Source organism: Anas platyrhynchos, chromosome 6, assembly GCF_047663525.1.
Source record: "Anas platyrhynchos isolate ZD024472 breed Pekin duck chromosome 6, IASCAAS_PekinDuck_T2T, whole genome shotgun sequence".
Taxonomy (NCBI): Eukaryota; Metazoa; Chordata; class Aves; order Anseriformes; family Anatidae; genus Anas; species Anas platyrhynchos.
The window spans coordinates 19,656,532-19,671,389 of NC_092592.1; the positions used below are offsets into that span (position 1 = coordinate 19,656,532).

The window sequence follows — 14,858 nt, forward strand, 5'->3', positions numbered from 1 at the left end:
AATGAAACACACATAAAATTTAAGGTGGAATCAGGAGAGAGCACTTTGGTAATAAAGATGCTTCTGATATTGATTTGTCTACCCAGAGCAATATCCCTTGGCTTGTATCTCACTAGTGTCAGCAGTCAGAATACACAAACATGAAAATGATTTCACTGTCACTTTCAGGTGGAAGAAAGGATCAAGGGAAAGGGTGATTTCTGTCTTACAGAGGATCCAAACTTTCTGAACATAAATAGTGTAATTTAGAATTTGTTTCCTACCCTCACTTTTAATATCCACTTTTTATAATGGAAGTCTTTCAAAGCAGAACCTATTTTTTTGCCAATTCTCCTGCTCTGAGTACAAAAAGTATACTGATATTTGAATGAGACTACATCCAAGTATTAATTTAATCCTATTATGATTGTCCAGTGTGAAATGTAAACAAGCTTCAGGAGGTTATCAGCACTCATTTAAGAATCTGGAATTAATCATAAATAACCATGTTAGCTATAAAAGGTTCCGTAACAGCAGATAATCTTCTGTTTCCTTCAATCAACCAAGCTTAATCCTTCCTTAAGATATATTTCTCATTGCTTCCTAAAGACTGAAGAAATAAATCTGCATGCAAGTCTGAACCCTCAACTTCTGTGTCTCATGTCAATTCCACCTGTTTTCACCTGGAGTCCCTGCGCAAGAAGTACCTATTTTTCACTCTATGCAAGGCCATGCAGAATGCTAGCAGTCAAGTAAAATTATAAACGTACTGTTTGAAATCTACAAGTAAAAATGACACTTATCTGTCTCACTATGTGTGTAAGTGAACTGGTGGACATAAAGGCCAATTGTGATCAAAATGACTTCTTCTGCACTCTGAATGATCAAACAACCTCAAGAAAGAGCTTTCAAATCCCACATTTCCCAAGACTTTTAATAAAAGATTAAGTATTGGTGACCTTCCACTCCTGCAGACTGAAGAAAGCATGAGTAATTTTTGCATTGAAATGAGAAACAGGAAGGGTCCAAAAAGGACTCTGCATCTACTCTTAGCAATTTGTACATTATCAAAGGACATTCTGCAGTTTAGAGCCTCAGTCAATTCACACTGCAGACTGCAACTGTGAGCGCACATTTCCACAATCTGTAACCAAAAGGAGTGCCAAAAACAATTTCCCTAAAGAGAGTGCATGCTGCATAAAACGGTAATGACAAGAGACTCAGAGAAGAGGATACCTAGGGGAGAGTAGAAGTGTATTTAAAGGCCTACATTGTGTATCCGGAAGAGGCAGAGCGCCACGACGTGAGCACACCACTTGGCCCCAGCTCCGCAGGTACAGCTGCATGACGTGATCCTGCATCGGTCAAACATCACTGCCACGTTGTATGCACCTTTGGGTGGCACCATCTGTGGGGGTACCACAGTGGCGCTCAGATGGAAACCTGTTAAAATTCAAAAGTCAAAGGTTACTATACTGGTGCCTGGAAAACATATTCAGATAGCATGGAAATTTAGGTATGTGTCATTTAAACAGCAAAACTCTATGTCTAGCAATGACACCTACAAGTTAGTCTCTAGCACTCCTTTCTTCCCAATCAGCTGTGTATTAGCAGAAAAGCAAAACACACAGTAAAAGGTTTAAAATTACCAGATTTTAATATATTAATTTATATTTTACAAAGACAAGCGGGACCGGATAAAGCTAGCACTGGAAAGGGGGACTTTTTGATCACAGGGTCGAAGTCAGACTACACATATTTCAGGCATGATTACCACGTTTATGAACTCTAGCAATAATGCAAAAGAACAGGTTAGGTGGCTTCTTCAGAATTAGTTCCCACTCTATTAATTTTCACAATTCTGCAGTGAACTAAAGAAGGCAGCACTTATACCTGAACACTTACTGTCAAGTTGTGGCTTCACAGGCTACCAATTTCTCACAAATTATATACCTACTTGAAATTTTGCAAAACCCCACTTTTACAAACCCTGCACTCAGAAAACATACAAACAACACTTGCTCAGACTAAAATACCAAAAAAGGAAAATTTCAAAAATAACACTTAAAAGAATCCAGCCTCATTCATTTGTGATCAAACACACAAATTATGAACCTCATCTCAGGCAGGGTAACAAAACACTTTAACAAGACTTGGCTTCATATAACCTCATGTACAGTGCATACCAGTGGTACTCAAAACGAGGCTTCCTCTGCAGATATGATTATCCAAAGGCACACATATTACAAGCAGGAAAAGGCCATCAGGAGAATGAATCTCCTGTTTGTCTTTAAGGTTCCAATCACCAGTTCATCATCATTTATAGCAATGAATATCAGCCTCAAAACCTTTTCACCAGTCTTAAATTCAGTTTTAATGCAGCACAAATTTGCAGCACAAAAAATATGGAAAGCACAAAGCGTATCAAAGCTGCAACCAACATTCAGTCCAACAATCTACTTTAAGTGAAAAAATACGGCTTGTGACAAATGATTCAAACAGTTTCTCCATCATCAGCAAAGGCAAGTACATTATCAACCCACACTACTGAACTTTTATTACGATATTGCGAGAATATTACAGTAACAGTGTTAAGAGTGCACATGACCTACTAAATCTCATTTAAAACGATGTGCAGTATTTCCTCCTCAAAATACAATCCCCATGCCAATACAAACTTGCTCTTACCTTACTTAACCTTTCTATTTCTCTTGTTCACCAGAACTAAAATCCTCTTCCTGATGTGGGTGATTATTTTGATTAGTACACATAATGCCACCCAAATTCTTCAGCCATTTTAGCAATTGGAACAGAATCAAAACAAAAGAAGGCATTCACCACAAAATTACTGCACTGCTTATTACTAGCTACAGTTCTATTTTGTATTCCACACTTGGATAATAGAACCCAAACAGTTCAGCTAGTCCTTCTGGTATACTAGAAGCATCTCAGACTAATGCCAAAATGCCCTAATTTTCACAAAAGCAAATTAAGCACTTCACAAATTGTAATTGCAGCAATTCTATTTCACCAAGAAAAAGAAGTATTCTAAAGGTGTTAGAGAAGAGTGGGTCACAGCTATGCACTCTTCTCAAGCTCCTACCGTGATTTTTTTATTTGCATATGAAGACAGCTAACTGATTAAAGGCAAAGAGGGAAGAATTAGTATAAAGAGAGACAAAGAAAACTTCAGGGCTTCAGCATGACCTATCACAAGCTTCAACTCAAACTGTAGCTTAATGAACATGTCTGCCACTGGCAATGCCAATTCAAGCAGATCCATCTGATCCCTTTGCACTGCCATGTTGCTGTACTGAACAACTGCTTGGGGGATGGCACAGGAAACTAATACCACAATTCAGTTCACTGCACAGCTTATACAAGTCTGAACCTGCAGAGACTGAAACGGTGGCAGTGAGGGAGACCATTCTGGACTCCCTACCCCAAAACTCCTGTTTAAAGAAATGGCCATCAAACTGTACTTGTTTACAGTCAAACTGCAACTATTTGCAGATCGCAGCTCTTACTTGCCTACTTAAACATGAAGACAAGAATCATGCTCACTGCACCATGCACTTACTGACCCAGTTACCCCAAGGAGGTCACAAGGCCAAGGAGTGTTCTTCCCTCCCATTCACCCCCTGCACTCTCTATCTGGTACCAGCTTATCTACTCCATGCATAGCCGTACATTTTTAAAAACTGTCTAAACGTACCAGTAGCATTCATTCTACAACTGCACATAGCCCACCAAAAAAAAAAAAAAAAAAAAAAAGAGATGTATTTATTTCTATTCTTAGCTAGCTCCACTCCAGGAGACCTCACAAATGGGCTGCAGGCCAGAGGAATCGCTTTGTCACGAGTCTCACTACCATTTTTCTTAAATTCTCTGCACAGAGCAAGATTAGCGCTTCTGTGAAAGCATTTAGGCTTCTACACATAAAGTGCATCTTAGACTTCTTACAGGCACAACATTTACTACTTATAGAATCATTTGGGTTGGAAAAGATCTCTGAGATCAAGTCCAACAGTGAACCTATGCCTAGACCAAATTTGTCAAGCAGCCAGTACCAGCACTTCAGAAGGTATTCAGCTAGGATGCACTACACAACATGCCAGGAGCAATCTACTGCACTCATGAAGCAGGTCTTAGCACAGTGAAGAGGTAGCAGCATACTGTCGTCCGTGATATTCAATTAAGACACATGGTTTGATCAAACAGAAAAGCTAAAAAAAAATCAGCTGCTACCCAGACTAGGTCCCATGAAACACAGATGTCTTTTATTTGCTCCCCAGCTCCCTGGGCTGGAGCTGCAGCCCGTGGAGAGAATCATAGAATAGAATATCCTGAGTTGGAAGGGACCTATAAGGATCATCAAGTCCAACTCCTGGCACCGCAACCCACACAGAGGAGCCCACACAGGAGCAGGGGATCTGGTGGGAGTTGTTGAATAGACAGTTCTCTGGGAGCTAAGGAGACCCTTTCTAGAGCAATCTGTTCCCAAAAGATAGACCCCATGGTATGGACCCATACTAGAGCAGCTCTTGAAGAGCTACAGCGTGTGGGAAGCCCACACAAGATCTGTTTGGGAAGGACAGCATCCCATGCGAGGGACCCCACGCTAGAGCAGGGGCCAAGAGTGACCCTGAAGGAGCAGCAGATGACGTGTTATGGACTGACCACAGCCCCATTCATCTGCACTGCTTGGGATAGGAGATAGAAGGGGGTAGATATAGGGGGGAAGGTGTTTTTAGTTTGCTTTTAGTTATTGCCTATTAAGAATTATCTCCTTACACATAGTCTGTTTTGCCTGTGACAGTAATTTGTGAGCAATCTCCCTGTCTTTATCACAGTCCTTGAGCCTTCTCCTATCGTATTTTCTCCCTCTCTTCCTTTGAGGAGCAGTAGCAAAAGAGCACTTGTGGTGAAGATTAGCTGCCCATCAGTGAAACCACCACAGAGAGAAGAGCACAAAGCACATTTCAACCTTTGTCCAACTGATCATAAAATCACAATACACTGCTGACTCCCCAAAATCAAATCCCCTCTCAAATGGTTGCTTCATTTCCTACATTTATTTTAATGTTTGTCCATATATGAAATTCAAACTGCAACCACACACTGTAAAATCATTTACAGTAAACAAGTGAACTGACATCCACCCAACACGTACTGCCTCTCTTCTGAGCTGCTATTCAGAGAAAAAAATCCTTCCTTAGACAAAGTTCCTCTCCAAAGGAGGAAACAATGCTACTATTTAAACAAAGTTACTTCCTTCCCTTCCACACACAATCCTTTGTTAAGAAGTTCAGTTGCTGTATGCATGGTCAAGAAGTTCCTCCCTTGTGTCGTTCACCACCCCCTCTTTTTCCTACTCCTTTCCTCCTCCCCCAAGCATAGGTTTTGAACTAACATTCCCAGACTTTGTTCATTTAAGTTTTTCCATACCTCCTTTCAATTTTAATTTATTACTGAAACAGGTTTTAAACACAGTCTTAGCATTGTGTATTAAATATTTTGCTCTTTTCCACTATTAAAGTCCCAGGAATTACTGAATTTCTGCCAGTTTCATTGTTAAGTCATTTTGTCTCAAACATTTGTCCTCCTGAAGTTCAGCCTTAAAGGGCTCTTACAGCATCTCAGTCCTGACGTCGGAGGTCTATGTAGGCAAAATTCAATTTTATTCTATATATCTCAGTTTTGTTGATGATGCAAAATTACTACCTGGTCTTACTGACAACTTTAATATACCTTAGGTATGAGGAAGTACTTCGCTTCTATTCCCAAGATGCCTGCTATCATTATTAGAGTTGCCCATTTCACATAACTCCTTCCTGTCTTATAGCTGTCACTAGAAAAACTAACTCAACATTATTCCTCACTTCAAAGGATTTCATGAAAAATCCAGAGTCCAGTTCCTTGTTTAAGATAAAATTAGTTTTCATAACTGTAAAATGTAAAATGAGCAAGGTAAGTGAGAAGGGATAAAACTCACTATCCAGCAACAGGGTTTTCTTTCTGCCTTAGTACTACAAGAGTAGCTGTATTATAAATACAATTCTTTTGCTATAAGAATAATATTTAAGACTTGTAAACTTCACTCTGCCATACATACATGTTAGGCAAGGCATTAATTGGATCAGACTACCAGAAAGCCAAGTTCCCTTTATTAATGAGAAATTTAAGCATTATGGAGACAAAAGCATTCTATTAAGTTTTTCCCAAAATGCTGAGGCAGATTAAGGATCCAATTTGTAGGACATTTCTGTCTTTTCACTCAATTTTACAGTTGAGTTGATTGATACTGAAATAAACATACTATTTAGCTCAACGCATTACAAAAATACATGTAGCACAGGGTCTAGGATACCAAAAAAGCTAGTTTTGAGACATGGTCATATCACTGGAGATATGGTTTGGTGAATCTGAAATGTATTGAGACATGAAACTGTAGAATTCTTACCTATCTGGAGAGGGTCTTTGACTGCCCTCACCCGGAAAAGCTGTTCCCCTCGTTGGAACTCATCTGCACTGCCATTTGCCAAACATGAGTACAACCTGTAAGAGATAAACATAACATATAAGATCATCTGTTTTTGAGAAGCTTCACATTACTATACTTTTGCATTTCTAACTTAGCTTTCAACAAATACTTACTATCTTCATCTTTAAGGTGAAATCTAGCTTTTTTTCTGTCATTTCTCTATTACACTTCAACCATAAAAACCATTAGTCTGTTCCTAACCAGGTTTGCATACAGCCACTGACATTTCTAGTAATTTCAACCTAAAGACTCTGGAATACAAATACATTCACAACTTAAAATCACTTCAGGGTCCAATGTTAGCAAGCAAAAGTAAAATTCCTATTTCTGGATGAGTTACCCACATGATCATCTGAGACTTTTACACCTGTGCTCATCAGAATAATGAGCATGTACAACCAGCTCCTGGCTTGCTCTAGTCCATCACAGGTGATCTTCATAATTCTTTATATATCAGCACTTCTGACACCACCTCCCCCCACCTGATACCAGAATGTTAGGCACAAAAATCTAAGAATTATCAGGATGATTCTTTCCAGAAGACAATAATACCATACTTTCCCACAAAATTATGGATGCACATTTACACAGGTAGGCATCCTATAGTTGTTAAAAAAAAAAAAAAAGCTTCAGCAAGTTACATTGCTAAAAGATCTAATAACAGAGTTTTTTTTGACTACGTGCTCAGACAATTTATGTGGAAACATAAGAAATATGATCATCTCCCTGGCTATATTCACTCTAACCACTGACGTACTCAGCAAATTCCTATTCTCCTACTTACACCAATAAAAAAGCTTGCACAACATGTAGAGATAGCCTTCCCCAATCATTTCTGAGCTCAGTTAAGTTCTAATTCAAGAAACAGATTCAAACTGGACAGAACACTACATAAGACTTATGAAAGGACAAAACTTTACAAACAGGTTTTTGTCAGCAAACTAAAGTGTGCATTTACACACAGAACATGCACGTGTATGTTTTCTTCCTGGGAAACATGCAGAGCAGCTCACCCCACAGTAAAAATCCGTATCATGGCACATCCCACATTAACCCATCCACATTTTACAAAATGCACATACCAACAGCAGGAGCAGTGGTCATACAGGACATTAAATGGACAGTAAATCTCTAGTGAAGAGAATTTTTCCATAAGACAATGAAGCAGCAACAGTATGCATTACCTAATATCTTCCTCATTTTCAGGGAAACTCCAGAAGGCGATCCGAAGCTGCAGTTGCTCAGGCACTGGAGGATAAACTTTCTCCACGACCTCGAATGGAATGTGAAATGCAACCTGCTTTGCAGACAGTTCCACCAATGGGATCACCAGCCCATCTGGCAAGAGAAGAAACAAAATGCAATTAACCATTGAGAGAACTGAACTCAAGAGAGGCTAAAGAGATTGGAGCAGGCAGCTCTTCCACTTCCTCTCTTATCTCACCAAAGACCAATTTTGATAATACAGTAAATGCAGCACAGAAGTTTTCTGAAGAACTGCCTGCCAACTTTGTGTTTGTTTTCAGCCCCTACAAGGCATAGGTAGGAACACACTGATGAATATCCAGTCCTTCATCAGGACAGCTGCACTAGCCTGTATAGTGGATGTTGGTAACTCTAACTTTGTCTCCTGACAAAGCTAAAACCATTTAGTAAGACTTGTGGTAAGCAAATACTTCACATATTTTACAATATGGCAGCCAACATCCTGTGAACACCACATGATTACACAGAGAAGAACTAGTACAATGTATATGCACAAGAGAGCAATGGAAAGATTGTCCGGGAACCTTAGTGTTGACTTTTTGGTTACGTCCAGGATTTTGCTATTTGCAAGGCTTTCATTTAAAATAGAATTTTTGTTTTCACCCCTCTCCTCTACCTTTCTTCTATCTGTCTTTATATTTCAAGTTCTTTACAAAAGCAACTGGGAATTCACATTTGTACACTGCTGACTACAGTGAACTTCTGAGGATCTTAACTAAGGGCATAAGAGCCTTCTATAAATAAAATTCATCACACTCTTTCTACCAAATTACTTTTTACATTTTTAAGCACAGATAAATATTTCTTATCATGAGGCTAAGGGAACCCTATGTTTCTGCTTTGCTCTGAGCTACATTACACTCTATAATGAAATACCAGGTTTATGTTCATAGAATCATAGAGTATCCTAAGTTGGAAGGGAGCCACAAGGATCATGGAGTCCAGTTCCTGGCTCTACACAGCACTACCCAAAAATCAAACCACGTGTCTGAGACCAATGTCCAAACTCTGCTTGAATTCTGTCAGGCTCGGTGCCGTGACCTGGGGAGCCGACTAGGAAAGGGGCCCCCCAGATGTGTTGCTTGTTAACAGAGAGGGTCTGGTGAAGTGGCTATTGGCGGCCATCTTGTGCACAGTCACCATGCGGTGGTTGAGTTTAAAATCTACCCTGGGGAGCCTGTCCCAGTGCCCGACCACCCTCTGGGTGCAGAACCTTTCCCTAACCCCCAGCCTGACCCTCCCCTGTCCCAGCTCCATGCTGTTCCCTCGGGTCCTGTCGCTGTCCCCAGAGAGCAGAGCTCAGCGCCTGCCCCTCCGCTACCCTTGTGAGGGAGCTGCAGGCCGCCATGAGGCCTCCCCTCAGCCTGCTCTGCTCAGGGCTGAACAAACCAAGGGCCCTCAGCCGCTCCTCATACGTCTTGCCCTCTAGGTACTAGATGGGTAACCTTATCTTAAAGGAAATGAAGAAACTTGAAGGAAATTTAGTTCATTAAACAGGACTTTTCCCCTCATCAACATGTGTTGGCTGTGACCAATGACCGCATTGTCTTTCAGGCATTTTTTAGTGACTCCCAGAATAACTTTCTCCATAACTTTACCAGGAACAGAAGTGATACTGACAGGCCTGTAATCATCACGGTCTTCTTTCATGCCCTTCTTGTAAACCGGAACAATGTTTGCCAGCTTCCAGTTGACTGGGACCTCTCCAGATTCCCAAGACTCGGTAAGATCCGCCAGCTCTCCGAATAAGCTGATATGAGACCTATCGGGCCCCATAGACTTACGTGCACCCACCTAGAGCAGCAAATTTCCCACAAGTTTAGTGTTGCCTGCGAGTTTACTGTTCCCATAGTCACGGTCCTCCAGCTCAGGGCTCTGCCTCCTATCACCACAGATGTTAAACTCAACCACCACATGGTGACTGCGCACAAGATGGCCGCCAACCGCCCCTTCACCAGACCCTCTCTGTTAACAAGCAGCACATTTGGGGGGGCCCCTTTCCTAGTCGGCTCCCTCAGTACCTGTACCAAGAAGCTATCACCAAGGTGTTTTAGCAATCTCCTGGGCCTGTTTTTATCATATCTGTGGGACATTCCCAGTTCACATCTGGCCAGTTAAAATCATCCATAAGAACAAGGGTGCTAAATCTAGAGGTATCTCATCTCTTAGTTCCTTTATGATTAATTTATTGGCATCATCCTGGCTGGGTGGCCTACAGAAGACTCCCACAACAACATCCACTTTATTTGCTTGTCCCTTAATCCTTTTCCACAGGCTTTCAACCATGCCATTGCCAGCAGCAAGCCCCTCCATTACACGCGGTGCCAACCCATGCCTCGCCTGCCCTGCCTGTCCCTTCAGAAAAGCCTGTAACCATGCATCCTAACACACCAGTCACAGCACTCTTCTAAGTTTTGCTTATGCCAATAACATCACAGCTCTCCATGCAAGGACCCCACTGCTTTACTGAGATCACCTCCTGTCCTACGGCAGCCTTGGTTCCCTGGCTTCCCGACCCTGTTGCCAAAAGCCTAATTAATAGAGTTTCAGGCATTCAGTGTTACATCTCTTCACCTCCCTAATCAGCTTCTTACCCACCCTTAGAAGCCAGCATGTAAACCAATCAGTCCCTCAGCTTCCCCTCTCCACTGGCCTCCACGCAACATATCCAGGGAGAGCTGCAGCCCTGATGTCGGCAATGCTTTCTCGCCCACTGCCCAGAGATGCCCTCCAGTCAGAGCAGCTGCAAACCAGAGAGGAAGGGAGAGGGCTTTGAAAATGCATGCACGCAGCAAAACAGCCAGCATCTCCCCCAGTACTGAACAGACCTGTCAAACAGTAGGATTACATAAATATGGAAAGAACATACAGTTTGCAAAAATCCACTTTTGTGACTTTTTGGTTGCAGTGAAATTGGATTCATTAGGCAGCATTCCCTTCTCACAGATAGAGTCTTTTACCTTCACAGCATTATTTCTCCATTGCCTGTGTTTTTTATTCTACATTCTATACGGAGCCTCTATTTTTTTCTGTAATCCCATCCACAAATGTGAAAGCAGCAGAATGTAAAATGAACAGTGATGGTAAAGTGGATTTTCCTTTTCTTTACAGCAAGGAGATAAAAAAGATCTGGTGGACAAGTCTTCTTATTTCCACTTTTGACAGCCAATGCACGTCAGTAAAATAATCACTATTTTTAATTAGTACAACACAATCATCTTAAATATCACTGCTGTTACTGCAGCAGTAGTAGATACAACAGAAGGTGCAAACTGAGGCACATCAATCCTTGAAATAACTCTGAGCAATGAAAGGAGAGGTAGTTTTTGTGGGTTTAACCACACTTTTTGTATAGAGGCACTTTATCCAAGTCTTTCATTACACAGTACTAAAAAAGAGGTAACGCCTACATGACCTCTACCCACAAAGGTATAACAATTGAAAAAAAAAGACTTCAGTATCATGTGAAATGTCTGTGCATTTTTTCAAAGAGCTCTATGACTACAAGTGGATGGTATTCCTTTTTACAGCTATTTGCTGCGGGTTGTGAAGGTCAGATTAGAAATGCTAAAGTCAGACTGGGTTGACAGAAAAACAGCAAAGCAAAAGCATTCTGCTTATTATTCTATCAGTATGCCTTAAAATACTCATGCCTAAAAATACTTTTCTTCATAGTTGCAATGGACTACTGCATACAATCAGTTACTAGGTCTCAGTAGTGCTAGCAGAGGAATAGTAGTACTAGGAGCACTAGTACGATCACTGCAATTACCCTCCACTCACTTCATTACACAGCATGACTGTTTTCTTTCAATCTAAACTAGCTCAAGAAAAATACTTTGACAACCATTACTGAAATTACCCCTCCTGAAAAAACATCTGTATTCCAAGTGGGAAAGAGAGATTGCTACTACACATAAGAAACACGTGCTTTCTGATGTATCAGACAACTTTGTAGCCCCTGATCTAACAATTTTCAGGACCTTTCTGTCAATAAGGCAGTAGTACTCAACCTCATCACGAGAACCCCACAGTGATTTCTTGCTGCTGCACGCTATGTCCATTCCCTGCCCACAGGGTACCTCACCCCAAAAAGGGAAGTCAAGAGTGAATAACCATCATTAGAGCAATTTATGTACTACATAGTGTACTTACAACTCTCATCTTTTCTCAAGTGCTTTTCAGACACCAGCAGGGAGTAGGATGGATAAATAGTCCTGACACCAGCAGGACCCTACTTCCAGCTGCTACTTTTCCCCACAGATCCCTGCCTCCCTCTCACAATCACATTATATATTAGCAAAAGGCTCCTTTGGACGAAATAACTTCCCAGGAAACAGTGTAGCCAGCGTCATCTGTTCTGCATCGTCTATCAAGATTTCATACTATGAGAAGAAATTGCAGCTTTACTGAGGAAGATGACTCACTTCAGCAGTGTTGTGTCAGCTCACAAACTTATATGCCTGCAAAACCCCTTGCCATGGTAGTCTTAAATTGATCACGGATGACAATGACTTCGGGACAAAAAAAATCCACTGTAACTGTATGGAAGTCAGCCCTATTTGAGGAGTCTGTTGAATTTACTCTGTAAGAAAGATACTGGGGGTGGTACCAGGCATCCCAGCACAAGTAGCACATGACTTTTAGAGCTTTTCTCTTCCTTGTCAAACACTTGTGCTACATTAAGTGAAATGGACAAGTAGGAAAAGAAGACAGAGTATAGGAAATACAACAACTTAAGAGTTGTGTGTGAAAATGCAGAATATTGAAGCACTTTGGAATAAATCATAATGCTGGAGTATAACCATTTATAAACATGGCAGAGAATGGATATGAAATAAAATATTTTAGAGTGCTATGATGGGTAGACTCAGTCAAAAACAGTAAGACCAAAACAGATGAGACAATGTAGGCTAAACCAGATGCCAAACACACTTAAGTATTAATCTTTTAGAAACCTAATCAGGAAGAAAAATTCAGATGCTGTCATGGAAATCAGCAGTGGGGGAAAAAAGAAAAAAGAATTGAAACCTAAGCAAGCCCATTTTCTTCTAAGGATGGCCTTGCATATGACCAAGGAATTAAACATTGTGCTTTGGGAAGTGAAAATCATGATTTTCACAGAAGAGTCAATGGACCAGACAACAAGAGACCTCCTCATCTGCTCCAGTGCAAGTCAGCCCATGACTTTAACAGAGTTACACAGTGAACTAAGGTAACCAGTTCACTCTGCATTGACCTCAGCTTTGTCAGCTGTTCTGTGTCAGTAGTAATCTGCAGAAGACAGCAGTAAACTAACCATCATAATATTGCTTCAACATGCATTCAGACATTCAGAGCACACAGCTTAGACCTCTTCAGAAAAAGGTGAAAGCATTAACACCTGTTGGGGAAAAATAATCTGAAAAGCAATAGTCTTATATGTAAGGCCATGAATCTGTCTAAAATGGTTAATTTTCTATAAGGAAAAGAGCCATGGAGAACAAAGGGTAGAAGATAACTGAAAAGTAGAAAATAAATTTTTAATGATACTTTAAGAATAGGCGAATTCACAGTAGCTAAGCTGGCACATACTGTGACTACTAAAATTGCAATGTTAAACTGCCCTAAGTTTCAAGGGGGGAGTCCCTAAGGTGAGAGAGACACTTACCTAGCACATGATTAGGCTTCCTGTGAAATCAGCTGGACAGCCCCAGCTAAGTGCTTAAATTAGACTCTGAATACTTTCTTTTGAGTCCTAAACAAAACGTTTTCCAAAAGTTTATCTCTAGATACACACATCTACTACTGGCGAATTCACACCTGCTTGTATCAAAAGGTATTATCAATAAGACAGACAAAAGGTACTCTCAAGTACTACATAAATACGTTTTGGGCAAGAACAAAAAATTAAAGTCTGCTAGCAAAGAAAAGGAGAAAGCATGCACTCAGAATGCAATGATAAAGACAGCAAAGAAGATTGCAAACAGTGTAAAAAATGGATACAGTAATGAAATCAAAGATGTAATGGAACATTGACACACTTGAACGATAAATCTACCTGAGGGAGAAGACTATTTTAAACTGTGAAGCACAATAGCAAGAATCTCGGCTTCCTCTTGGGAAGCAGACATGATTGCCCAAGCAGAACAAAGGAAACTCTTCAAGTCTTGGAAACATAAGCAACCCTCATCAATTCTGACCTACACATTAAATGACTAGCAAAACCCAAAGTCCAGGTCTAGAAAAAAACTTTAGAGATCATCTAATCTGTACATCCTATCTGAGAGGCAGGACCAAACACATCTAAACCATTCTGAATAAATTACATCCCATCCATCTATTGTCATGTGAAACATGAGAACCATCCCACACTTTTTGCTACTGTTTCATGTGAATTACAGGTTTGATTTTTATCACAGTTTTCTAATAGCTATTATTATTCCTGCAGGGACAATAACAGTAACAGTAAAACCAACAACAAAACACAAAACAAAACAAAATAAACCCAGCCCCCAAACAGCTAATACAAGCTATTCACACACACATGCATTTTCACCAGTGGAAGAAAATTCTGTACCAGCAGGACTTACTGACACAGGTGTGCTACATTGCTTAACCTTTCCTAGTATAGGCAAGGCTGTAGGAATTGCAGCCAACACTTTTCATAAAAACTGATCATGTTCCAACTAAGCTATGTTTTCTTCAGTACAATAATAGAGTTTGCATGTCAAACAAGGAGAGGGAGAAGAAACTGCTTGAATAATCAGCAAAATAGGACCAAAGAGAATACAAAAGAGTTATCAAATGGAACTGAAACAAATCCAAGTTGGCCAAGCACGGAATGTTTTGTTATCTAATTACATTATTTCCATTGGGTTACTTTCAGTTGACACATGACCCTAAAAATAAACTATACGTACAAGTGAATAAATACAAATGCAAGTTAACAAATCTCGCAGTATGACATAAGACAGCACAAAGACAAGACTCATTGTCTTTTTACATATACCTTAAAGAAAATAGGGTGGCATTTTTAGCAGAACAAGTAAACTACATCATACGACATCTTAGGCTGCATTATCTTTTG

General features: G+C 40.4%; 1 protein-coding gene across 2 annotated transcripts in view; it reads right to left on the bottom strand.

Moving 5' to 3' along the window:
- Positions 1–14,858, bottom strand: part of ZSWIM8 (zinc finger SWIM-type containing 8) — a 67,338-nt gene that overhangs the window by 31,357 nt on the left and 21,123 nt on the right. For both annotated transcript variants that reach the window (XM_038181257.2, XM_038181256.2), the window contains exons 2-4: positions 7,708–7,861; positions 6,443–6,537; positions 1,250–1,422 (exon numbers count right to left, since the gene is read on the bottom strand). In XM_038181257.2, the coding sequence (XP_038037185.1) occupies positions 1,250–1,422; positions 6,443–6,537; positions 7,708–7,861 (422 nt within the window). The remainder of the gene's footprint in view (positions 1–1,249; positions 1,423–6,442; positions 6,538–7,707; positions 7,862–14,858) is intronic.